General features: G+C 49.1%; 11 protein-coding genes across 11 annotated transcripts; 9 read left to right on the plus strand and 2 right to left on the minus strand.

Annotated features, from left to right (window-relative positions):
* Positions 1–13: 13 nt before the first annotated feature.
* Positions 14–2,076, plus strand: N7509_010781 (protein serine/threonine kinase activating protein nimO; the record flags this gene model as incomplete). The annotated part of the gene is made up of 3 exons (XM_056635418.1): positions 14–523; positions 648–1,739; positions 1,774–2,076. The coding sequence occupies 3 exons, from the start codon at positions 14–16 to the stop codon at positions 2,074–2,076; spliced, it is 1,905 nt and encodes a 634-aa protein (XP_056486038.1).
* Positions 2,077–4,074: 1,998 nt separating this feature from the next.
* Positions 4,075–5,229, plus strand: N7509_010782 (3-methyl-2-oxobutanoate hydroxymethyltransferase ECM31; the record flags this gene model as incomplete). Its single annotated transcript, XM_056635419.1, is given in 3 exon segments — positions 4,075–4,539; positions 4,608–5,063; positions 5,080–5,229. 3 exon segments carry the CDS (start codon positions 4,075–4,077, stop codon positions 5,227–5,229), a joined length of 1,071 nt encoding a protein of 356 aa, XP_056486039.1.
* Positions 5,230–5,354: 125 nt separating this feature from the next.
* Positions 5,355–6,076, minus strand: N7509_010783 (ubiquitin-like protein ATG12; the record flags this gene model as incomplete). The annotated part of the gene is made up of 3 exons (XM_056635420.1): positions 5,355–5,414; positions 5,471–5,670; positions 5,797–6,076. The coding sequence occupies 3 exons, from the start codon at positions 6,074–6,076 to the stop codon at positions 5,355–5,357; spliced, it is 540 nt and encodes a 179-aa protein (XP_056486040.1).
* A 931-nt stretch (positions 6,077–7,007) lies between these two features.
* On the plus strand, positions 7,008–8,085 carry N7509_010784 (E2 ubiquitin-conjugating protein UBC8; the record flags this gene model as incomplete). Its single annotated transcript, XM_056635421.1, has 5 exons — positions 7,008–7,040; positions 7,393–7,462; positions 7,543–7,657; positions 7,712–7,893; positions 7,949–8,085. 5 exons carry the CDS (start codon positions 7,008–7,010, stop codon positions 8,083–8,085), a joined length of 537 nt encoding a protein of 178 aa, XP_056486041.1.
* A 1,554-nt stretch (positions 8,086–9,639) lies between these two features.
* N7509_010785 (resistance to Congo red protein) lies at positions 9,640–10,097 on the plus strand (the record flags this gene model as incomplete). Its single annotated transcript, XM_056635422.1, has 2 exons — positions 9,640–9,776; positions 9,833–10,097. The coding sequence occupies 2 exons, from the start codon at positions 9,640–9,642 to the stop codon at positions 10,095–10,097; spliced, it is 402 nt and encodes a 133-aa protein (XP_056486042.1).
* Positions 10,098–12,048: 1,951 nt separating this feature from the next.
* N7509_010786 (GcvT family protein) lies at positions 12,049–14,586 on the plus strand (the record flags this gene model as incomplete). The annotated part of the gene is made up of 1 exon (XM_056635423.1): positions 12,049–14,586. One exon carries the CDS (start codon positions 12,049–12,051, stop codon positions 14,584–14,586), a length of 2,538 nt encoding a protein of 845 aa, XP_056486043.1.
* Positions 14,587–15,027: 441 nt separating this feature from the next.
* On the plus strand, positions 15,028–15,279 carry N7509_010787 (uncharacterized protein; the record flags this gene model as incomplete). Its single annotated transcript, XM_056635424.1, has 1 exon — positions 15,028–15,279. One exon carries the CDS (start codon positions 15,028–15,030, stop codon positions 15,277–15,279), a length of 252 nt encoding a protein of 83 aa, XP_056486044.1.
* A 436-nt stretch (positions 15,280–15,715) lies between these two features.
* On the plus strand, positions 15,716–16,449 carry N7509_010788 (GNAT family N-acetyltransferase; the record flags this gene model as incomplete). Its single annotated transcript, XM_056635425.1, has 2 exons — positions 15,716–15,897; positions 15,993–16,449. 2 exons carry the CDS (start codon positions 15,716–15,718, stop codon positions 16,447–16,449), a joined length of 639 nt encoding a protein of 212 aa, XP_056486045.1.
* A 478-nt stretch (positions 16,450–16,927) lies between these two features.
* Positions 16,928–17,471, plus strand: N7509_010789 (uncharacterized protein; the record flags this gene model as incomplete). Its single annotated transcript, XM_056635426.1, has 2 exons — positions 16,928–16,938; positions 17,006–17,471. The coding sequence occupies 2 exons, from the start codon at positions 16,928–16,930 to the stop codon at positions 17,469–17,471; spliced, it is 477 nt and encodes a 158-aa protein (XP_056486046.1).
* A 388-nt stretch (positions 17,472–17,859) lies between these two features.
* Positions 17,860–19,767, minus strand: N7509_010790 (fungal specific transcription factor domain-containing protein; the record flags this gene model as incomplete). The annotated part of the gene is made up of 3 exons (XM_056635427.1): positions 17,860–18,103; positions 18,162–19,461; positions 19,671–19,767. The coding sequence occupies 3 exons, from the start codon at positions 19,765–19,767 to the stop codon at positions 17,860–17,862; spliced, it is 1,641 nt and encodes a 546-aa protein (XP_056486047.1).
* Positions 19,768–21,374: 1,607 nt separating this feature from the next.
* Positions 21,375–24,227, plus strand: N7509_010791 (H(+)-transporting V0 sector ATPase subunit a; the record flags this gene model as incomplete). The annotated part of the gene is made up of 5 exons (XM_056635428.1): positions 21,375–21,500; positions 21,585–21,663; positions 21,745–21,980; positions 22,039–24,015; positions 24,072–24,227. 5 exons carry the CDS (start codon positions 21,375–21,377, stop codon positions 24,225–24,227), a joined length of 2,574 nt encoding a protein of 857 aa, XP_056486048.1.
* Positions 24,228–24,515: the final 288 nt, after the last annotated feature.

Consider the following 24,515-nt stretch of genomic DNA (forward strand, 5'->3'; position numbering starts at 1 on the left):
ATATTGTGTCCATATGGCCGCTGTATTCGTGCCCCCCTCCCCCCAAACCTCCCTGAACATGTCGACTCGACGCCCTCTCGCCAACGTGCCGAATGCAACCAATTCTCCCCATAGGACCGGGCTCCTGCCTGCCAAACGAGCCCGGTCAACTCAAATCGAGATTCCGTACGGCCAGCCTCCGCCCAAGAAGCAAGTGATGGATGTCGCGGAACAAGAGACTCGATCTCCCTCGCGGAGTAGATCCACGCTTCAACAAAGCACTGAGTCTAGGCTCTTTGCTCGCCGGTCCAACAATGCCAACCCCAGCGCGTTTGAGAAGAAGCTCGTTGCGGCGAGAGATCGGGAACGGCAGCCCGTCGTGAAGGGAACCAAAGGCGAGAGGCCATCCGCGGATACACTGGATAACATTCGTCAATGGCAACGACATTACCGCAAGGCTTTCCCACAGTTTGTCTTCTATTTCGATAGTATCCCGGAAGATGTTCGCCAAAAGTTCTCGCGTCAGGTTGTTGCACTTGGAGCTGTAAGCGACTCCCTTCCCGTCCGAAGATGCATCGCGTCTAAAGATGTTGGGCCATTTCGTCCTGTTATGGAATTGATGAACGTCTTATCTTTTGTTCGGACTAGTTGCTAACATTCATTTATAGCGCGAGGAGAAGTTCTTTTCACGACTAGTCACCCACGTCGTCACCTCTCGTCCCATCCCTGCCGAAGCCGTCACGAGCCCAACCGAAGAGTCCACAGCTACACCAGAAGCCAGTGGTGATGCCCATGTTCAAACCGTCAACCCATCGTTACTGGACAAGAGTGCTGGTCGCCGGGATCAAGGAAGCATGGATGTCCTGCAAAGAGCTCGACAGATGGGAATGAAGATCTGGGCACTGGAGAAGTTGCAACGAATGATCACGACGATCAATGACAATGAGCTTGCTGGTCAGCATGATGCTGTATCGCGAAGCAAAGCTGCCGGTGGCCATGCTTCACATGGCAAGGGTGATAATGACCTCTCACGCGTCCTTCGCCAAGAGATGTTGAATGGGCCATCGGACCGCGATCCATTGGCGTCTATGGAAATGCTGGTGTTCAAGGGGCCTTTTATTTACATCCACGACATGAACGAGAAGACTAAGCCGGTCATGGTTCGAGAATATTCGCGTGTAGCCAAACGTCAAGATGGGTCTTGGCCCCAGTTTCGAAGTGCTCCACTGGGCAAGTGTCCTTTTATCGATGAACCTCCCAGCCGCAAAGAATATGATCGACACCGCATGCGTCAAGCCCAGAAGGAGAAGAAGGCCACTCGACAGAATGTTGAGGAGCCCCAGCCTCAACCCGCCCCTACTAACGAAACACCCGTTGACACCAAAACATCTACAGAAGCCTCCAAGCCACAGACGTCAATTGAGGAGCATTTCAAGCCTTCAACTCAAGTCGAAATCCCAGCCAAGCCTTCATTCGAAGAAAGCCATGAAAGGAAGAGCTCAGAAAGCTTCATCCCTCCTCATTTCCCTCGTACTGGTCCTTTCTATACTGGCCGCGAGCCTGCGGCATCCGGTGTCCAACCATCTAATGTCACTTCCGCTATCCGATCACAGATGATCTCTTCCACTGCAGCTGCGCCCGGTGCCAAAGCAGGACTCAGCAAAGAGATTCACGGGCTGAAACGGAAGGTTCTGGAAAAAGGGGACTGGTGGTATCATCACTGGATCAATGGCCGCGCCTCAACGTCCCAGCAATGGATCGTCACTGAATCCCACCAGAGCTCAATCAACCGAGTCTAACAAATCAGCTGTCCCCGAGAAAACCGGTCAGGAAGAGGATGGAAATCAATCTGAAGGTGTTGGCAATAAGCGCCGGCGGGACGAGCGACGGGACAACCAACAGAAAAAGCCCGAACAACGGCGACGGGACCCGAAACCTGGGTACTGCGAGAACTGCAGGGACAAGTTTGATGATTTCGAAGAACACACCCTCACGCGAAAGCATCGGCGATTTGCACAGAACACTTCCAACTGGGCCGAACTGGACGCCTTACTCTTCGAAATCCAACGACCGCTCAAGGACGAATATCAGTTTTGATAACTTCGAAGAGCGCATCCTTACGTGAATGCCCTCCAATCCGCATAGAACACTTCCAACTGGCCTAAACTGGACGCTTTGCTTTTCGAGATCCAACGTCCGCCCAAGGAAGAATATGAATTATATTTTTTTCGCGAGTTAATCTGTCGATGTCGATTCACCATGGTTCACCTTTGAAAATACGAATCTAAGCCTCCATCGACTATTGTTGCATTTTGCTGCCGCCGGCCCTTTTTTCCCTATCTTTGTCTTCCTTTCCAACGCTCGAGATCTCTTAATTTAGCATTGGATTACCCACGTCTCCCTACCCAGGGAAGTGGCATCTTGGATCGCATCACCATACCCAACGGCATCGATACATCTGCATCGCATTATGTGGAGTTTTCATTATCACCTCGCATCAGCACTGCCACGGCAGCTACTTAACTGATACAGCAACCTGTCTTGACCTCCCTGAGTGAGGTCGTCCATTCCTTTGAGCCCATCTTTCTCCTTTACTACCTTTCTCCCCACTGTATTTTCTATTCAACTTTTTCTTCTCATTCTTGCATGAACGCATTCGTTACGGAAAACGCAACTACTTATACAATGCCTCGGTGTACCAGGCTTTACCAAATCATGATTCCCACCCATATTTTCCTTGTTTTGTTTTGTTTCTTTTCTCGTGCCCAGGGGGTGGTGCACCCACTCCGCGGATCTTCTATCCGGATGTCTGGAGGCTCACTGTCCACCGTGGCCTCGTGGTGTATGGGCGGTTCCTGTCGACGTTTGACATGACTGCAAGGAGGGGTGGTGCATTGCATTGCATGGCATTCCTGTTACATGATCCCATCTGTCAAAAGTGCCTACGGGCCTAATTGTTCGCTCATCTACCCTGTTTTCTCTAGTTTGTTCGTCCGGTGGAGTCCTTTGTACCTTTTCCCCTTATTTTTCGGGTCTTAATACCCGGCGCAAGTGGTGGTTTTTTAGTTCTGTTCACTCCAGTAGTATCTACAATCTATTGACTCTACAATAATCACTTTCTGTTTCCTCCCTGTTGTAGCCGGAATCCCCCCCCTCACGAGCTCTGACCATGCGACATCGGCTGTTAATTTCACCCGCCGAATCTGTTCATCCTCGGTTATCACACGATATAGTCTAATGCTTAGTTCAAATACTCCAGTCAGTTCCCAAGTCCCAAGTATACCAAGCAGTCCTCAGCACTCTCCCCGCACTAACCCCAAAACAGCAGTTACCTCGGCCACGCATTCGGGAAGCGGTGAGTCGATTACGCCGAATACAGGAGATACGGTACTTAAGTATGTATCTACTGTACTATTGGTTTTCCACAGCTCATCGAAGAAACTAGATCCAAACCCAATTTTTATTTTTGTTTTAGAAATAGACAGCCAGAAGCTATGCAATCATCACAGACCGAACAATGTATACTATATGCCCAGCATCAAACTACCCCACCATGTCTCGCCCCACCAGGTAGAGCAGATCACCAGTAACCGCAAACAACCGAACTCCGGTAATGGCGGTATTGGCAGTACTGGCAGTACTCAGTGGCGGGCATCTTTAATGCCGCGGCGGGTCGAAGCTCAACCTCGAGATTCTTTTTTTAAGCGGAGATGCTCCCGTCTACGCTGCATAACCCAGAACTTCCCGGACAGATGGAAGTGGTGTTTATCCATATAAACGCCCTCATATTGAGAGAAGCAACAACGTGAAATCTACCCCAGAACTCCAGAAATCACCCTTCCTTTCCTTCCACGTGCCGAGGAATTTTGTGAGGTCATTGCCGTGACATCTGGCTTTGAGCTTCGTTGCACTGCGAACAATCGGTCTACAGCTTGGTTTTTCTCATTTGATTTTCCTTCTTATACCCTCTGAGTGTGAAGTGTGAGCTTGTATTGATCTGTACTGCTTGAATCCTCTCGCTTTCCGCTGTCCTCCGGGGCTTCTTCCCTCACACCGTCTTGCCTCACTACCTCCATCGATCTGATCGGCGACACTATGACTGTCCCTACTTCGGCCCTACGGCCGCTCTCACGAAGAAGCTTCCTTACCCCATGCCTACTGGCTTCGAACGCATTGCGCGCCACTACCCCCCGCTTCCAGAAGAATGTCACAGCCTCTCGATCTCCCGCTCTCTCAACTCCCTCCTCGCCGCTTCGCTCCCAGATCCGATACAGCTCCTATAACTCTCCTGATCCCGCGCCGAATACTCCCAATGCCCGAAAGAAGGTCACCATGCAGACATTGAAAACCCTTTATAAGAAGGGTGAGCCGATTACCATGTTGACGGCGCATGATTTCCCCAGTGCTCACGTGGCTGATGTCGCGGGGATGGATGTCGTATTGGTCGGTGATAGTCTGGGCATGGTTGCGCTAGGATTGGATAACACGACGGAGGTGAATATGGATGATATGATCTTGCATTGTAGGAGTGTGGTCCGTGGGGCGAAGAGCGCGTTCATTGTAAGTTGCCTTGTGGGTTTGTCCCGGTTTCATATTAGCATGGACTGACACTTTGCTTCTCTCCTTAGGTGGGTGATCTGCCAATGGGGTCTTATGAGATCTCCCCCGAACAAGCGGTGGAGTCTTCTCTTCGTCTCGTGAAGGAAGGTCGGGTGCAGGGAGTCAAAATTGAAGGTGGCGAGGAATTGGGTCCGACGATCAAGCGGATAACACAGGCTGGGATCCCGGTCGTCGGACACGTGGGGCTCACTCCTCAACGTCAGAATGCCCTCGGTGGCTTCCGGGTCCAGGGAAAGACGTGCACGAGTGCGATGCAGCTCCTGAAAGACGCGCTGGTCATGCAAGAGGCTGGAGTATTCATGTTTGTCCTCGAAGCGATGCCTCCAGAGGTAGCCGCTCTTATCACGCAAAGGCTCAAGGTCCCGACGATCGGGATTGGCGCTGGCAACGGCTGCTCCGGCCAGGTGCTGGTTCAGATTGATATGACTGGCAACTTCCAGCCGGGTCGATTTGTTCCGAAATTCGTGAAGAAGTATGCAGACGTTTGGGGGGGAGGCCGCCCGTGGCATCGCACAGTATCGCGACGAAGTCAAGAGTCGCGCATTCCCGTCACAGGAATACACGTATCCCATAACAAAGGAGGAACTGCAAAAGTTCGAGAAGACGGTGGACGAAATTTATGGCAAATAACGGAATCCTCCGTATCATGTAAACCATTTGGGAGGTATCATTTGCATGTTATTTGGGTGTCAAACAGCATCTGTACATAGTTCATTCATCAGTTCCGTGCGGCGATAGGGTCTCATTGTGCTGGCTCAACCGAATGCCGGCGTCATTGAATAAGCAACAATTAACTGATCATCGCTTTTGAAACACTGCGATGTAATTCATTAGCGGCTTGATCTAGCAAATAGGAAAGCACAGGACGAACTCTGAATAACCCGCCGACACCCTCGTCTAAACCGGGTGCGAAAACACTGTTAACGTAGCAGAAAACGGAGTCTGTATCTTTGCAGTCAAGCTTCTTTCGAAGGAACTTGACGACCGTTTCGAATTTTTGAGAGGCGCTAATTTTGAATACCCGATTCTTGAGTATTGGGGCGGATGGAAGCGGTTGAAAGCGAACAGTGACTAGAGACGTTAGTCGGAAGTTCATCAGATTAAAGAAAACAGCCTTCGCTAAACCAAAAAAAGCAGTATCTCCACATGAAGAGAGGGACAAGGTGGGCGTATCAGATAAGAATCATCCAGTCATACCTTTGCCAGCATCAATGGCCTCAACGTCAGCCAATGCTTGGTGGGCATCACGGGGTAGACCAGTCAGCATAACAGATGCCGTCATGTTCATTGGTAAGTCTGCACCATGTTCGTCGTCTGGAATCGGAGTTTCCAGGCTTGGGGAGTCTGGCCCTGGCCGTTGTCCTTGACGGCTGGTATTGCCTATATTAGGACTGGGTCGATGGCTGAGCGGGGTGCCTCCGCTGGACAGATTGGGAGAGTTGCGAGCTGAGCGCTCCGATGGTGATGATGGGTCCATGTCGATGCTCTTGTCCCAAAAGCCAAAGAGGACTAACGACGTGTTTAATGTTTGGAGGTCAAGGTGGGGGGGAAGTTGGGGAAGTTGGGCTTGGGCGGGAGAGAGACAGGGACAGGCAGAACCACAGCTGATCTACGTTGGAGCTTAAATCCCAAGCGCCGCCATCGGCCGACTTTAAAATCAGTGCCTAGAGTGATATATGCCAAAAGTATCAAGGGTTGAATAGAAATTATACCTAGAGGTACTCTATAGTCACTAAATATGAAAAGATTTTGCACAAGAATACTCTAAGGTTGCCCACTGGCCATAACTAATACAATGTTATAGCATACTAGTTCGGCTCCTGTGGTTAGTTAGCCTCTCCAGACTTGATCGTGTGCGAGTACAACACATCAGGATTGAGTAGGTTTACAAGGTGGCCACGTAACATCTAGTTAGTACCCAGCCGCTAGTTGGGCACAATTCTCTTCTGCATACAGATAAAATAGTTATCTTTGGATATCCAATGAATACAAAGGTAAAATAAAGTGGACAGTTGCGTGTATTCTGATCCATGGATCCCGGCTGAGTCATCCGTTGTTCACCTGCTACGCTCCAAATGGGCAACCCCCTCTTCCTTTCTCTTTCTTCCTTTCGCATTGCTGCTACTGATACCTCGGAAATAACTTGCTGGACATATCTAGCTAGTTTGGGAGATCTTCACTGCCCCTTCGGCCTCTCCTCGGCCTCTCCTCGCCCTCTCTACTTTTACCGCTGCTTCTACTTCCGCTCCCCCGCTCCACCTCCGGTCAATCTCGCGGTGACCTCATTCTCTATTTCTCGTGGTTACGCCCTCGACCAAGCTTCCCCCCACTTCGCAGGCCAGCAGCTTCAACACCTCTTCTGTTCGCTATTGCTGGGAAATTACCCTCTGCCCCTCCACGCCGCCACCATGAGCAGTCCCAAACGAAGAATCGAGACCGATGTGAGTACCCCCGGGCGCTTGGAGATAAGCTCCCACGGTCCCCGCAGTCGCTAACCTGTGACTCTTTTACTATTATAGGTCATGAAGTATGCTCTACAAAGCTTCCGCGCAACTCCTTCGGCACCTATGCTAACTCTCATCTAGGATGTACGCTCGCCCGTCCCCTCCCCCGCACCTCCCACCACATACGATTGAACGAAGGACATACTAGTTGGGCTATGAAGCATATCTGACCTTCTATATAGGTTGATGAGTGACTATGAGGTGACACTGGTGAACGATAATAGTAAGAATTTGTTATGCCCCTTCGACAAGTCGCAAGTTCAATTTCGCTAACTAATACCCCATGCAGTGTATGTACCAAACGCCTGCGAAAATTGCCAAGGAAACGACTTACATGATTATCCAGGCAGGAATTCTATGTCCGCTTCAAGGGCCCAGAAGAGAGTATGTGCGGGCTTGCTCATAATGGTTGGCGATCACATCATGCTAACTCTCCCAGCACCGTTTACTGGCGGACACTGGAAGATCCATGTGGAACTTCCTGACCAATATCCTTACAAGAGTCCGAGTATTGGATTTGTCAACCGGATTTTCCATCCCAATATCGATGAGCTGTGAGCCTCCACAGCATCGCATCTTGACTATGGGGTTCTGATTTCAATTTGCAGATCTGGCTCTGTTTGCCTCGACGTCATCAACCAGACATGGTCACCCATGTACGACATGATCAACATTTTCGAGGTTTTCCTGCCACAGTTACTCCGCTACCCCAATCCGTCGGATCCTCTCAATGGAGAGGCTGCCGCATTAATGATGCGGGAGCCTAAGGCATATGAAGCCAAAGTGAAAGGTTGGTATTGCACTCACCGTAACGTCCAGTTCGAGGTCCTAACTAGAGCGCATAGAATACGTCGCCAAATATGCCAGTAAAGAAGCCGTAGACGAGGCGGGTGAAGACACCGAGTCAGAAGACGAACTCAGCTCAGCAGGTAGCTATGAGTCTGGCGGCGAAGAGCCCGCCGGCACAATGGACGACGTTTGATCGCCTGGCCATCAAGCTCTCATCTGATATACCTTTGTTTTCCCGAAATCGGATCCGCACGCACGAACATATTGCATCTCAACTCTTCTATAACACTTTATTTCGCCATGGGATAGGATAGCGGGCGTTTTATTTATTTCCATGGAGTTTTCCTCTCGTTTCCTTTCCTACTTTGATTTCAGTGCGTGGTACACATGAGCATTATTCTGGAAGGAGTCAGCGACGGACCGATGCGCGATTTTTCACCACATGTGTTACAGCTTAGTGGAGTAGTCTAGCCTTCCCAGTTGCTGCGCCATTTTTGAATCGATTCTTTTGGTATATTTGAACACCCAGCCCTGATTTGAGTGGCCATTTAAGTCGATCGGAGTAGATGGTTCTGAACGAATGATGGGATATTGATGATCGTCGTCCCTAGTACCCCAATCTCCAGGGCTATATTGTGAGAACTTCTTTTTTGTCCCTGATGTCGCCGAACTGATCTGAGCCTTTCTCTCTCTTAACACTGGATGAGTAGGAGATCTTCTCGGCTGCCGATTTGCCATGGTTACTTTTTTGCGCTTGCAAGAAAGCCTGGGATATTTAATTTGGGTATCAGATGATGATCTCCAGGGCTTGTGACGAACATTTCCCCTGATTAGTTTTAGTTCAAATTTTCGGTATTGGCATTTTCTACATAATGGTTAGTAGATTGACTGATATTCTGTCCAAATTTGATAGGCCTTTGATGTTTCCAAAGTCGCCGCAAGGTAGATCTGCTCAATTCGACACTCTAATAGTACTATTAGAAGACTGGAAATCCGAAAGGGACAATATCTTGATTAAATCTTCCCATTGGATCTCCAGGGCTGAGCCTAACTAGATCTTTTGGGAGTGGGCCGCCAAGGGCGCATCATCGATTGTCGTATTAGGTGATCGAATACGACAACTCATGGTACCAATCTTTTAAGTTGAAGTCGCTTACGTTGGAAATCGTATACGCCCATTTGGCGATTTTTAAAAAATTCTTGGTCACTGGGACTTTTCGCTAATAAGCCCAGAGAAGGCCAAATTCCGAATCGCGATACGCCTTTTTGAGTGTTTTAACCTTAGGCTGCGCCATTCCAGGAAGGGGCTCAGTCCAGTGACAGGATCCATAATCGAACTAGTGCATTCTCCAAACACGGTAAAAGAGTGGCTTGCTTACGGAAACTCTTCGCCTGGTACTAGTAGAAGTCGGCGATGCCAATAGCTACCGCTATTTGGAATTAAAGCACAGCCTCCCGCACCACACAGGACATGCGCCCCATCCATCATGATGTCTTGTCAGATTGATTTGTATATTTGCTTTGAAAAAGTCCAGAAGCCAGCTTATAAAGAAGCAACGATCATATCCTATGCCTACTACTAATGCAAGCAATTTCTTTCTATCTCATTCTACAATACCAACGGATTGTCAAACAGGCCATTTCTAGAGTCCTCTTATCAGCCGTTCATCCACCAAACCGCAATCTAGCCTCCAACACTTCGAAACCAACCAGAAAATCCTACTTCTACTTTTCCTTCACAGCAAGCATGGCGACCGACGACTGCCTTTCAGGGTATTATTATACAAACGATGGCTGTTATCGAAGCGGTTGGTACATTTGGGGACGATGGGTTGTCCTAGTCGCTATTGCTGTATTCATTTTCACTGGCATCGCTCTTTTCACGTACGTTCCCTGTGTATTTATGGTGCAAGAAGTATGTTTGCTGACCTTATTTCTAGATTTATCGCTCGCCGCCGTCGCAGTAGAGGGTTGAGCCCGTATTACGGCACTGGATGGATGGCGCCTCAAAGGCCAACACCTCGACCTCGAAATGGAGATAATGTAGAGATGCATAATCCACAGAGGCGAGCCAACACCGAGACCCTGGAAAACCCGCCTCCGGCATATGACCCGCAACGCCTGCCTCAGTACGAAAACACAGCCACAACCACGATACCAAACAACGGTCAGGACAAGCCTGAAAATCAGCAAGTTCGCTCTTAGGGTGTAGAGGCTAGCCCAAAAGAGGTGATTCAAGTTACACGAGCTCTAATAGTATTATTTCTTTACAGAGCATAAGTTGACATCCGTGGCGTGACAATGGGAATGTTACTTGACTAATAGCGACGCAGCAGGCTTCGACTAAATGTATGATATGTTCGTTTTAACCTTTGTCTGTTTTGTTATTCTTTATGATTGGGACTTTTTTGATTTTTCAAGCCGAATGACCATAATGCCTGATATGTTTTATTTCGAAGGAAATTGGGACGTTGCTGCTTTTAAGAAGCGTATCTTATCTCTTAGCACCAGGAAATCTTATTATATGACCTCTTGTAACCTTTTTACCCTTAGATACTTTTTCTTGCTTCTGATCTTTCGATCAGGATTGGGGGAAAAAAGCACGCCACTCGTGATACTAGTTAGTAGTCATGTCACTTGCTGGATAAACGGTTCTCTCTGCGCGGGCCGAGACCGCGAAGGGATCGAAGGGTTTGAAGTTTGGCCAATCTATGCCTCAAGTATACTAACCAATCCGTTGGCCTATTATGTGCAGTGCAAGCACTATGTATCGATCGTTGGTTGAATCTGGCATCGAGCCAAGCTCTTGGGTAGTCTTTCTTGGAGGGGTGGCGGGGTCGGCATCCAAGGTGTTTGGGGATGCGTCCCATTGTGGTTGATACTGGCGAGCCAAAGAGAAAGTTGGCAATGGAAATGGGAGCCGAAGCATTCGTAGATTTCCAGGAAGGTAGTGCACCTGAGGCTGTTATCAGGATCGCCGGTGGAGTGGGGGCGCATGCTGTGTTTGTTACTGCTCCTGCTGCATATAAAACCTGCGCGGAATACACTGGTGACAGGATTGGGGCCATCGTGATGTGCACTGGAATACCACCAATAAATACCATGACACTCAATGTGGGCCCTTGTCAGTACATATTCAATAGCTTGGAAGTCAAGGGAACTCTCGTTGGTAGCCGGAGTGATACGGCGGCCGCATAGAATTTCGCACGGCGAGGCCTGCTTCACCGGATTAGTGAGGTTTATCCAATCAATCGGTTAACGGAGGCTGTGCAGAAATTACAGAGAGGAGAGGTTGCTGGTCGGATTCTCGTTGATTTCAATATAGAAGAGTAGATAAAAAGTCAAATACTAGTAGTAAAAGTACTACTAGTACTATATAATGTGAAGATATAGGTAATACTCAGGCTACTATGCCCTCCCAACTTGACCCACGAAAGCGTATAACTGGAGATGTACTTACTATTCTTAGCCGGTCATAGATAAGCAAGGATAATGAACTCCAGTAATAATCCAATGAGCATAGATACCTAGGTATAGATACTTGGAAGCAGTCGCTTCCCATCCGAACGTGGGGTTGCCACCCGTACACGTGAGCGGCTCGCGGGCAGATCTCCGGACGCCAATGGTCATTTGACTTTAGTTTGCTACACCAGACCTTTGGGAAGCCAATCAATTTAAACCGGGATCGTTCCGATAATGGTAACCTCATCCATTGTCGAGAGTGTATACTGGGCCCAAGCTCTTATCAACTGATCGCCCTCGGGACTTGTTGAGCTTCCAAATGATGGAACTCCCACGATTTTTCGCGAGCTTTGCTATGCAGCATTGAATCCACAAAACAGCTACCCTTGAACATTTATATGAGTCTATAAGGGATCAGTCTTGTCTATCATATCAGACTCCACTTTTACTCATTCGGGAAAAGGAACCCTTTGCCTGGGGTCGGTATACTTATCCAACTACCGTCCGAGCCGATGCGGGGCCTGGACTACTTTTCCCACAGTAGGATGATAGCTATATCATCATCGCACGATCTGCGAGGGGAAGTAACCCTCCCCCGCACGATATCAAGAAGGTTCTGGGTCTGTTGTGAGGCGCATACATAAGAGAAGCCTTGCCCCGCAGGTTTGTCAAGCTAATCATTCGCTCCTTCACAATGACTTCCACGCAGCGTGTTGTCATTATTGGCGCCGGGATTGTCGGTACCAATCTCGCAGATGAGTTGGTCTCTCGGGGATGGAAAGACATCACAGTCGTCGAGCAAGGCCCATTGCACATGCCGGGTGGCTCGACATCACATGCCCCCGGACTCGTCTTTCAGACCACCCCCTCCAAGACGATGACACACTTGGCTCGATATACGGTCCAGAAACTTCAATCGATTGAGAAAGACGGCCAGGGTTGTTTCAATCAAGTGGGTGGGCTGGAGGTGGCGACAACCCCTGCACGACTCGAGGACCTCAAAAGAAAGCATGGCTACGCTTCGTCATGGGGAATCGATGCACGTCTCGTCAGTGCCGAGGAGTGCCTTGAAATGTACCCTCATCTCAATAAGGACATGGTTCTTGGCGGCTTGCATATCCCTAGCGACGGTCTAGCGCTCGCAGCCCGCGCCACTCAGCTGCTTATTGAACGTACCAGCAAAGCTGGTGTCCGTTATCTCGGCTCTACCCCTGTAACTGGTATCGAACGTGCAAATGGCCGGGTGACAGGCGTGACCATCCCTGGTGGAACCGTTCCTGCAGATATAATCGTTTCCTGTGCTGGATTCTGGGGTGTTGAGATTGGTAAGATGGTTGGTTTGCCGATCCCTTTGCTGCCTTTGGCGCATCAGTACGCAAAGACGACTACCGTTCCCGCTCTCGCCGGTCGAGACCTCAACAACAAACCAAACGGTCTGAATGCAACCCTCCCAATTCTTCGACACCAGGATCAGGACCTATACTTCCGTGAGCATGGTGGACAATATGGAATTGGCTACTATGGCCATCGCCCTATGCCAGTCGTTGCTTCGTCCTTGGGGCTCACTTCTCAGAATGTCGACGAGAAGAACATGCCCTCCCGCCTCGAATTTACCACAGAAGACTTTGCTCCTGCCTGGACAGAATCTCAGAAACTCCTTCCCGCTTTACGGAGTACTCAAATTGAGGATGGATTTAACGGAATCTTCTCGTTTACCCCGGACGGAGGACCCGTCTTCGGGCAGGCACCCAACCTAGATGGCTTCTATGTAGCCGAGGCTGTATGGGTCACACACTCAGCCGGTGTCGCCCGTGCCCTGGCTGAAATCCTTACTGAAGGCCGCTCTCAGATTGATATGACTGAGTGTGAGCTCACTCGCTTCGAAGAAATTCAACTCAGCCATGACTATGTCAGCGAAACTTCCCAACAAAACTTTGTCGAGATCTACGACATCCTACACCCTCTACAGCCAAAGGAATCCCCTCGAACACTTCGAACCAGTCCATTCTATTCCCGCGAGAAGGATCTTGGCGCATATTTCCTTGAGCTTGGAGGTTGGGAACGTCCATTTTGGTACGAGGCAAATGCAGGGCTCCTCAATTCCCTCCCAGCTGAATGGAAGCCCGTTGAGAGGGATTCCTGGTCTTCGCAATTCTATTCACCAATCGTCGCTGCAGAGGCATGGAAGACACGAAATGCTGTTGCGATGTTCGACATGACCTCTTTCCACCGATTTGAAGTTGCGGGTTCTGGAGCTCTTCAACTACTTCAGCGACTGACAACTGGTGACATCGCCGCATATCCAGGTACCATATCTTGGGTACTGCTTCTGAATGATCAAGGTGGTATCCGCAGTGATATATTTGTGTCAAGACTGGAAGAAAATGTGTTCCAGATAGGCGCAAACACTGCTACCGATTTAGCCTATATCTCCCGTGAAGCCCGCCGCCAAGGGCAATGGGTGCAAGTTCGTGATATCACCGGCAGTACTTGTTGCATTGGCCTTTGGGGACCTCGTGCCCGGGATGTGATCAGAGCGATCAGCTCTGACGATTTCTCCAATAAGGGTCTACGTTATTTTGGCGTGAAGAATGCAATCATCAACGGCATCCCAACAACTGTCTTCCGAAAATCATATGTCGGTGAGCTCGGCTGGGAGATTCAAACAAGTGCCGAATATGGTCAACGGCTATGGGATGCTATCTTCCAAGCAGGCAAGAACCATGGTCTTGTCGCAGCTGGTCGCGGTGCCTTCAATGCACTAAGATTAGAGAAGGGCTACCGAACCTATGGCATCGACATGAACACCGAGCATAACCCATATGAAGCAGGTGTCGGTCACATGATTCGAGCAAGCAAGTGGGAAGAATATGTCGGCAAATCTGCGGTGGATCGTCTCTCCAAGCAGAGCCCTGTGCGTCGTCTGCGCTGCTTGACTGTCGACGACGGCCGGTCCATGGTCCTAGGAAAGGAACCTGTCTTTAAAAATGGCAAGGCTGTTGGCTATGTGACGAGCTCAGCATTTGGATATACGGTTCGCAAGCCGATTGCTTATGCCTGGCTACCTGGGAATCTAGGCGAAGGGGCGGGGGTTGAAATTGAGTATTTTGGCCGACGTATTGCCGCCACCATCACGGCTGAGCCATTATACGATCCGGAAATGAAGAAGATGCTGACTGACGGGGATTATAATGATCCAAAGCTTCAGAAGCCTGCTCGCTCTCGACTCTAAATATTGCAATACATGATCTATGTTGTTTTAGATGTTTGGTGTTTGATGTTTACCTAATGACTGTTTATGATGATGGGGCCTGGGCTAATGAGCGAGCTCAGAGATGAGGATTTTTCTTGCAGGAGGGATTGATTCTTTTGTGGATACTAGTTATATCAACAATCAATAGAATTCTAGTATGAAAACTGTACATTATGCATACAAGGCGGTCAACAGTGGCCGGTACAGTACAGAGCGACCCACCAACGAAATGACGTCGGAGCTCTTGCCACCCGTGGCGGTAGCAAGCTGACTCGGAGGGACAATTTACAACCTACAATCTACAATCTACAATCTACCACTTTCTTCTCTGCATCCACAGCTTCCATCCATCTCAAATCCTACCCTGCAACTCTCACCTTATCTACAATCACCGATACCAAATCTCTCCCTACTACCAGAATGCCTATCCCGACTGCCGACATCTTGGACAAGGAGCGCCAGAACAACACGCACGCGACAGCCTCCGCTAGCTCCTCAGCTGAATCAAACAATGGCAGCCACGGCCTCAGATCTGGATCAAGCACTACCAGTGATGCGTCGCGATTTTCACAACTTGCCGAGGGGGATCGGACCCTCAGCAGAGAAGAGGCTGATCGCCTCTACGAGGAGCGCATGGAGGAGGAATATGCAAAGAGAGAAGGCGGTGCATAGGCTGCTGGCTCTTTGAATAACAAGTGACTGGAGTTCCTAGGCACCTCATCTCATCTCCTCCGCTATACAGCTTTATTCCTGTTTCGCGACTGCGACTGCATGCGCAGAGTCAGTTCTCGACGCGATCCCACGCATGCAATTATGCATTACGAGTGTACACTATATTCAACATATTCTGGCGTTCAACATAATATCAAGTTTATAATCTACTGCTATGTTTATTGGTATCTTCTTTGAATCATCTGGCTCGTTGCTGCGTAAAGTGGGGGCACCTGGAAGAATGAGTCAACATCATGATGGCACTCTCAGTCAATCTCAAAACAACCAATAGTCTTCCCCCTCGGATTCCAATCTTTGCGCTTGCTGGATTTATCAAACCCATCTTGCCGCAAAGAGTCGACACAACACATTCCCACGCCGATCTGACACCTACAGAATGAAAGCTGCACCACAGGTCCCCACTAAGGGAACTTTGTACCCGGCGCAGCCTGTCAGAGTTGTCGTACCTCCAAATCCGGACGTGATTGAAACTAAGAATCTTCGCTTGCGTCCCTTGAGATCAAGCGACGCGGCACACGTCTTCGAGTTTCGATCTCGACAAGACGTAGCAGAATGGCTGTAAGTTCACACCCTTGACTTACCTTGGAAGATTGCCCGGTCATATCTAAGCAGAAAGCTCCCAGGCTCATGGGAAGGTTGGCTAAATTATCTAGATGGCCAAAAATACCCCACAGTCATATCGAGGAAACAGAAGCAAACATTGCCGGTAAGGTCTTTCAGACTCCCGACGCAACCGGAGCTATTAGGAAACAATTCCACTTCGCAATAATCAGCGCCAAAGACCCCACACAAAAGGTTATTGGTACAGTTGGAATCAATTCCCTTGCTCCAGCTCCTTCAATTGGATATGGTCTCCACCCAGACTTTTGGGGCAAGGGATACGCCAGTGAAGCTGTGACAGGAATGATAAATGCGTGGTGGAAACTAGACCGGATAGACCCGGCACAACTGAGACCAGCGTCAGAGAAGGAAAGATTATTCGCTGCGTGTAATAAAGCAAATATCGGAAGCATGAAGGTTCTCCAAAAAAGCGGATTCAAGGTCTATCAGGAACTGCACCTCGATGGAGATACGCTTGCCCTCTTTGATCTAGAAAGACCCCAAAGTTAGTGACTATCACCTACTATCTTGGGAATGAGTTGTGCACCATCTGGTACATTCACCCCACATATTCAGTGACGATCCCTGCCCAGAACTGTGAAGAGTCCTTGTTTTTGCCAGGTCCCAAAACCACAGATCGTTAATCGGGACTTGACTCGGAAATCCCGAGTATCCACAGTCACTCGGCGCTTAGGCTCAACTGAGGCGATGTGCTGTCCCATAGATCATACATAGCTTTGATCTTCATTCTTTATTCTCAGAAACTTGAATATTTCGAGCTTTTCCCACTCTCCTCGTTTTCAGCCCATTCTGAGTCTGTATGGGAGGTACTGGTGTGTATCCCGATTAGATAATCGGTTCAGGACGTATGACGATCATAGCAGTTCAAGGTATTTTCAAGCATAAATTGAGATCTTCAGGTCGGATGTCCCTTTCTCCACCGACTATGATGACGCGGGAACCCAGGGAGAACCACCTTCAGTCAACAATGTTACCTAGGTATGAATTTGGATAAATATGTAAACACCTCCACCATGTGAATCGAAATCACAAAAATCCCTCTTAGCCTCGCCCCCAATGAAACTGCCATTCTTGCCTTCAGCAATGATTGGGTCTCGGAAGTTGCTACGCTTTCGTCGCATACAGTTCATGTCCCCTCGAACGTCTTGGGGTATAACGTCACTGCTGCTGGAAGTTTGGCCGTGCATGCCAAAACTGGATCACTTCCAAGTGACCATCTCTTGAAACTCTCCAACGGCAAGACATTCAACATCTCGGCAAACACGGCTTTGTCTTCGTTTTCTTTGAATAGTTGGAAGCTGGTTGCCGAGCATTGGGAGGCTCCACACATGTCAGTCGCGACGATCGTAGCTGAAAAGCACAACACGACACATCATTTCAACTCTTTGGTATCTTGGCTAGACATCCCTGGGTTGCAAAACGCATCAGGCGTCGGGTATTACTCGACACAATTCTCATGGCCTCCAACTACTTCAAACAGCACTGGGTCGATTGACGGGGCGTACATCTAGCTGCCACAAATTTCTCACGGCCTGAAGCTGTTTGTCAATGAGCAGCCTGTTCAAACATTGAACTTTGCCAGGCCCTAAGTCGATATCGGTCCCTTACTGCGGAAAGGTCCCAACCGCGTGGTTGCTGTTGTTCCAACTCTAATGTGGAACTACATTAGCAGCATCTATGACGATCTTGAAATATCGGGGTCAAAGCCCATATTAACCTCGCTGCCTAGCAAGGTCGATACTGGATTGATTGGCGAAGTCAGAGTCATCCCTTACACTGCCCACCACATTTCTCCATAGATAATTGACCGGGTAGGTTCGAGGAGCAATCGGCTCATCTTAGCAGAAAGTCTATATATAATACACTGGTCGTTCCCATACGGTTTGAGCACCTGCTCAATCACAAATTATGTTTCTCTATCGTACATCTCGCGAGATTTTCAAGCGCTGTAACAACCTTCCATGCTCGCTCTGATTTTGAGGGCTCACCACTCAATTTGTCTTCTTGTTCCCCTAACTCTCGAATCTGAACCGCCATCTGCCCGATAAGCTCTAGGTCGCTTGTAGCCTCTGGCGCTTGTGGATTTGAGATGATGTAGCAGAATATTGACACGATGGCCGAGAGGGGATAAAATAGTATCAACCTAGAATTATGATGGTAAGCCCTAGATAAGTTCATGAGTCTGATGAAGCGACACGTACCAGAAATCCTTTGGAGCCAATGCATAGCCCACTGCCAGTAGATAATAAAGTGAAGAACGGCATGCTGCAATCGAAAGGATTAGGCTAGAATTCACACCTTGGATCTCCGGACCCTGCATGCCAGACCACGTTCCATATCGTCCGCAGGCTTGATGAATGTAGGCCATGCAATAGTGATATTCCAGGCGCAACATCAGGGATCTAATGTTAGGTGCAGGAGGTCTCCGGCCTTCCTGTGAAAAGAGCAAGGTTGGGCGATACTCCGCCGGAATAGACATGCGCCATTGCTCTAAATCTACATCAAGCTGGCGAATACCACTGAGAATGAGGGCATCGCTTTTGTCCAAAGCTCGTCGGGAGTAAAGATCGATGTATGCCGTTGACTTGATCCGGCTTAAACGCAGGTCACCTGGATAAACCACATTGTCATCTCGTTCAAACTTGAGTGAGAAGTTGAGATTTTCCTCGTAGGCGGTTGGAAGATTGAGGTCGCAGTTATACTCGAAAAGAGCCGGCGGTTGCCCTGAGCGAATACATAATTCTTTGTCCTGTTGGTAACAGATCCAAAATAGATTTCTTAGATGGTAGTCGCGTCGGAAGTTTTCATCGCCGGTCGAGAGGAAAGTGTTAGCTTTTGAGTAGCAGTCTCTCGTGTGGGCTCCGAGCCATAGAATGTGGCGTGCAGCAATTGTATTGCTCATCATGCCGGCTTGGACATTGCCCGAGAGCAAGTGAAAGGTCACAAGCATCGTAATGGCCTCCAGTAGCTCTAGGTGGGGTTGTTGCAGTAGGTTGATCGAGGCCATTATAGATGTCATGATTTCAATTCGTTGTGGAGCTGGCAACGCGGAGGGCCTTCCGGAAAATGGGGTGGGAAAAGTCGAGATGAATGCCCAAGTAGCCCATACACAGATCGTTGCTGTATGAACTCGGTAAGGCGCTTCCTCTCGGGCTCCGTACGCTACATCCATGGTGTCTTGGAAAAACACCTCGTCAGGGATTGGCCAACTTCGACTATGGACGGTGTTCCAGTAGGCGTTAGTGAGTTGAACCATAGTTTCCCGGTCGGGTAAAGTCATTTTATCCAGAGGTACCGCGTTGAGGCATCTCTCTGTGTCAACGATTGGATCTCGTTCCCAGGGTCGCGAAGCTGCCAAACAAAGATCTGCTGGCATTTTCTCGCCGGTCAGATCCTCAACCCATTTCTGGCCTTCGGGGGAGAATAAAACAGCGCCATCGCTGAGATTGATGTTTCCAACATGATGGATGAACGGGCGAACTTGAACTTGATTGGTAGGTTCTGCAGGGCATCTTAATAATTTGAACACGGGATATTTTTGGAGTATATGACAAACCTTGTTCTTCTTTTTGTGGTTCTTTCTGCGGGGAGGCAGTTTCACGCACTCTCATTAATTTCTTGTTGGTCTTCCTTTATTTTTTTCGATACGGTTTCCAGGTCAGCCAGTCAAATTCAAAATAGTCGCCTAAAGCCGGGGACACGCGGCATACCGCTGGGCAGAAGACCCTCGAGGACCTCGTTGCCTTTTCCGGTCATAAGTACAGGCGATGCCTCGATGAGCACACCAATTACATTGAGGTTGTGCATCGTCACATTTGATCTGGTAGGTGTCGTGAGTCTTCATTCTTGCATCATCGGGGGGGGATTCAGGGAAAAACGAAGCACCCACCTTCTGTCGGAAGCAATTGTCGCATGCCTGGGAGCTTCTGTCCTTGCTATTCGTTACAAGGAAATTGACCATGGCGCCCGCGCTGGTCGGCTAGTGCCCCATCGGATATGGGGTTCTCACAGGAGTAGATGAGGAGTGAGCGAATCCCCAAGCAAAAGGCCGGGTTGGGCTTTCCGGGGAATAAGGTTTGGCCAGGCGGCAGCCCGACGATCGACCAGAAGCGGGCCGGCCTCGTGCGGCTGCGAAATTCAGGAAATATCGAGCCTGGCTCGCTATGCCATTGTGAAACCAGAAGTTCGGTCACAGTGGGGGGGTAGAGGGATGAGGACTAGCAATGCCAAGAAAATCGAGCGGCATGTGAAGTGCGAGATCCCGATATCTGTGACTTGTGGTTGGCTCAAGGTTTATACTGCTATATGTACTTTGTATTATACGGGATAGTTATGCTCAAGGTTGTGTACTACATACGCAACTGAATGAAAAAAAAAATGAAAAAAAGGAGTCAGAAACTCCCGCTCCGAGTTTCGAACGGGCGATCAAAATGTTCAACCACCCCTCCTACCTCAACGAAGCATCTGTAAGGGAAAAAAAAACTGGTAGCTTCTCTTTGATTGAGCGTGTCATCCTTAGTGCAGGGGCCATGCTAATCTTCTCTGTATATTTTCATTTGACCAAATGTCCAAAAGGACATGAGGGTGGCCTGATAAGTGTGCTATATAGGCTAACAGGTGGCAGTAAATCACCGCCTATGGGTTTTGTCACATGATTAGTAATCACTCTCATGCAGCACAGGCAGACTGTGCGAGAGCGGCTGTGGGAGGAATTGTTTCTCCAGGTATGATGGAATGACTGTCTCCAAAGAGAACAGTAATATCAGGTCCAGGTATGTCAATAGAGAGAGCAAGAGGACCCAAAGAGAAGGTTAAGGGACAAGTTCTGGGCGGGGTCGAAGTGGGAAGAGGGGGAAAGGGTTCTGGATCTGTTGCCCTAAAAACCGCCCCGGTTTGGAAAGGCAACCAAGATTATCTACTCGTAGTCCTTCCTATGTACATCGCCGAAGATCGATTCATGCAGAGTATAGATAAAAGCTATATAGAGTATCGGTGACATTTGGTTCATCGCAACAAAGTTCGAGGACATAAATTGCAGAAAAGGCCGACCGTTCGGTTGTATCGAAAGAAAAGAGAAACTTTTGGGGGCATTGTCAAAAGAACAAATTCAAAACTATAGTCACCCATACTCGATTACCACGCGTCTCAACTCTGAAACACTCCTTGGAACCTCGACCTCGAATATACTGTACTCGTATCGATGGGGCTGCTGTCGAATGACGACGCAGGTGGAGGCGCCACACGTGACATCACGTGAGCTCCGACCAGGTCAGAGAGTCCAGGAGGTAGCTTCATATCCCCGGCCGACGCCGTCATCTGTGTCCCTCTTTTATTCTCTCAGATCTCGAGATCTTTTCCCTCTCGGTGTGCACATTTGGTGGAAAGGCACGGCTCCAAGAAGCCTTCTATCCACCATGGCCCCCCAGGATACCTTTTTCCGCTCGTCGGACATGAGCCTGACCCAGCTCTACATCGCCAACGAGATCGGTCGTGAGGTTGTCAGCTCACTCGGTGAAATTGGCCAGGTTCAGTTCAGGGATGTATGTGGCTTCCAGAATCGAAAAATCTTCCTTTTGCGATGTGAAGATGACTGAATGCGCTGACGTTCATGATGTTTTGTCTAGCTCAACCCCGATACCAACGCTTTCCAACGCACGTTCACCAAGGAAATTCGCCGTCTGGATAATGTGGAACGACAACTCCGTATGTTGAGAATGGTTCCTTTGTGAACGACTTTGATTGTACAACGTGAAACACCTGCTAAACTTGTTATTTGCATGTTAGGATATTTCCACGCTCAGATGGAGAAGGCTGGCATCACTATGCGACCATCGAACGACTTCTCGGATACACTGGCCGCCCCTCTAGCCTCGGAGATTGATGAGTTGGCCGAACGCAGTGAGAGTCTTGAGCAGCGCATTGCCTCCTTGAATGATAGCTACGAGACCTTGAAGAAGCGCGAGGTCGAGCTTGCCGAATGGCGCTGGGTCTTGAGAGAAGCTGGTGGCTTCTTTGATCGGGTCAGTCTATGTTTATATAATTAGCCGCGATGTATGTGAGACTGATAAGAAACCGCAGGCCCACACCCAGACCGAAGACATCCGCCAATCCTTCGACAACGACGAGGCGCCACTTCTACGCGATGTCGAGCAGCATGGCCCTGCTGGTGCAAATGGAGATACCCAAGGACAGCAGAGCTTCTCGGAACTTAACATTGGATTTGTCTCAGGTGTTATTCCCCGTGACCGCATCGGGGCTTTTGAACGTATCCTCTGGCGAACACTGCGTGGCAATCTTTACATGAACCAGTCTGAGATCGCCGACCCCATCATCGACCCTACAAACAACGAAGAAATCCACAAGAACGTGTTCGTGATTTTCGCTCACGGTAAGAACATTCTCGCCAAGATTCGCAAAATCTCGGAGTCCCTGGGTGCTTCCTTGTACGGTGTCGATGAGAACAGTGAATTGCGACGCGACCAGATCCATGAGGTCAACACTCGCCTGGGCGATGTTACCAATGTGCTCCGAAACACCAAGAGCACTCTGGATGCGGAACTCTCGCAAATCGCCCGGTCTCTCGCCGCTTGGATGATCATCGTCAAGAAGGAGAAGGCTGTCTACGATACCCTAAACAAGTTCTCCTATGATCAAGCCCGGAAAACTTTGATTGCTGAGGCATGGTGCCCAACAAACTCGCTTGCTTTGATCAAGTCGACTCTCCAAGATGTGAACGATCGTGCCGGACTCTCTGTTCCGACAATCGTCAACCAGATCCAGACCAACAAGACCCCTCCCACCTATGTCCGGACCAATAAGTTCACCGAAGCATTCCAAACCATTGTCAACTCCTATGGTATTCCCAAGTACTCGGAGGTCAACCCGGGAATCTATACGGTCGTCACTTTCCCTTTTCTCTTTGCCGTCATGTTCGGTGATTTCGGTCACGGATTTTTGATGACTTTGACTGCAACTGCTCTTATCCTATTTGAGAAGAAACTGGCGCGCACTAAGCTGGATGAGATCTCATCTATGTTCTTCTACGGACGTTATATTATGTTGTTGATGGGTATCTTCTCCATGTACACCGGTTTCATCTACAACGATATCTTCTCTCGGCCTTTTACCTTCATTTCCAGTCAGTGGCAATGGCCCCAGGATATCACCGCAGGCCAATCCGTCGAGGCTTCCATCACAGAGGGTTATCGTTTCCCAATTGGTCTTGACTGGAACTGGCACGGTGCAGAGAACTCTTTGCTTTTTTCGAACAGTATGAAGATGAAGATGAGTATCTTGCTAGGCTGGTGCCACATGACCTTTGCTCTTACCTTCCAGTACATCAATGCCCGACACTTCAAGTCCAAGGTCGATCTCTGGGGCAACTTTGTCCCCAGCATGCTGTTCTTCCAGTCCATCTTCGGTTACTTGTCTCTCACAATCATCTATAAGTGGACCATCAATTGGCAGGAGACTGACCTTGCTCCCCCGAGTCTGCTCAACATGCTTATTTTCATGTTCCTGAGTCCCGGCACAGTTACCGAGCGACTCTACTCTGGCCAGAGTGCGGTGCAGGTCATCCTTCTTCTCATCGCTGTTTGTCAGGTTCCTATCATGCTGCTCCTCAAGCCCTTCTGGCTTCGCCACGAGCACAATAAATCGCGCGCCCTTGGCTACCGTGGACTCGGAGAGCAAACCCATTTCAGCGCTCTTGATGAAGATGGAGATGCGAACGGAGGGTATGGCGGAGCTCGTGACAGCCTTGCCAGTGACGGCGAGGGTGTCGCCATGCTAGCACAGGACATTGATGAGGAGCACGAAGAGTTCGTCTTTGGCGATGAGATGATTCACCAGGTTATCCACACCATTGAGTTTTGTTTGAACTGTATCTCCCACACTGCTTCATACCTCCGTCTTCTTTGGGCTCTGTCGCTGGCTCATCAGCAGCTCTCCATTGTGCTTTGGAACATGACTCTTGGTGGTTCCTTTGAGACCGAGAGCCCTGTTGTCCGTGTCATCATGATTGTCGTCACTTTCTACATGTGGTTTGTCCTTTCGGTAAGTCTACCTATAAGCCGATTTCTAAAATGCAATCATATGCTAACTTATACTAGGTCATTGTCCTGTGTGTCATGGAAGGAACCAGTGCTATGCTTCACGCTCTTCGTTTGCATTGGGTCGAGGCAATGAGCAAGCATTTTATGGGCGAGGGTACTCCATTCTTGCCATTCAGCTTCAAGACCCTCTTGGAGGAAGACCCAGTCGATTGATCTTCTCGGTCTTTCCCCAGTTCCTTTCTTTCACAATATGCATCTTTCGCTCTAGCATCCCTGCGGGATTTCTTTCATTCTCCGGGTTTCCTTGTCTCCGTGTATTGTATGGACTTAGAATATACATTTCTATTGAGTGTTCGGGACTTATTGTAATCAACCTTAGTGAAACCTTGGGCATAAATCAGGCCATATCCATGGCACCTACTACTAATACTGGTGGTAAAAGGTATGCTAGTCTGGAGTACTAATTACAAGTGCATGTGGAAAGAAGTAGTATATTTTAAA

This window comes from Penicillium cosmopolitanum, assembly GCF_028827165.1.
Source record: "Penicillium cosmopolitanum strain IBT 29677 chromosome Unknown utg000009l:1.0-9042332.0:1.0-9050551.0, whole genome shotgun sequence".
NCBI classification, from domain to species: Eukaryota; Fungi; Ascomycota; class Eurotiomycetes; order Eurotiales; family Aspergillaceae; genus Penicillium; species Penicillium cosmopolitanum.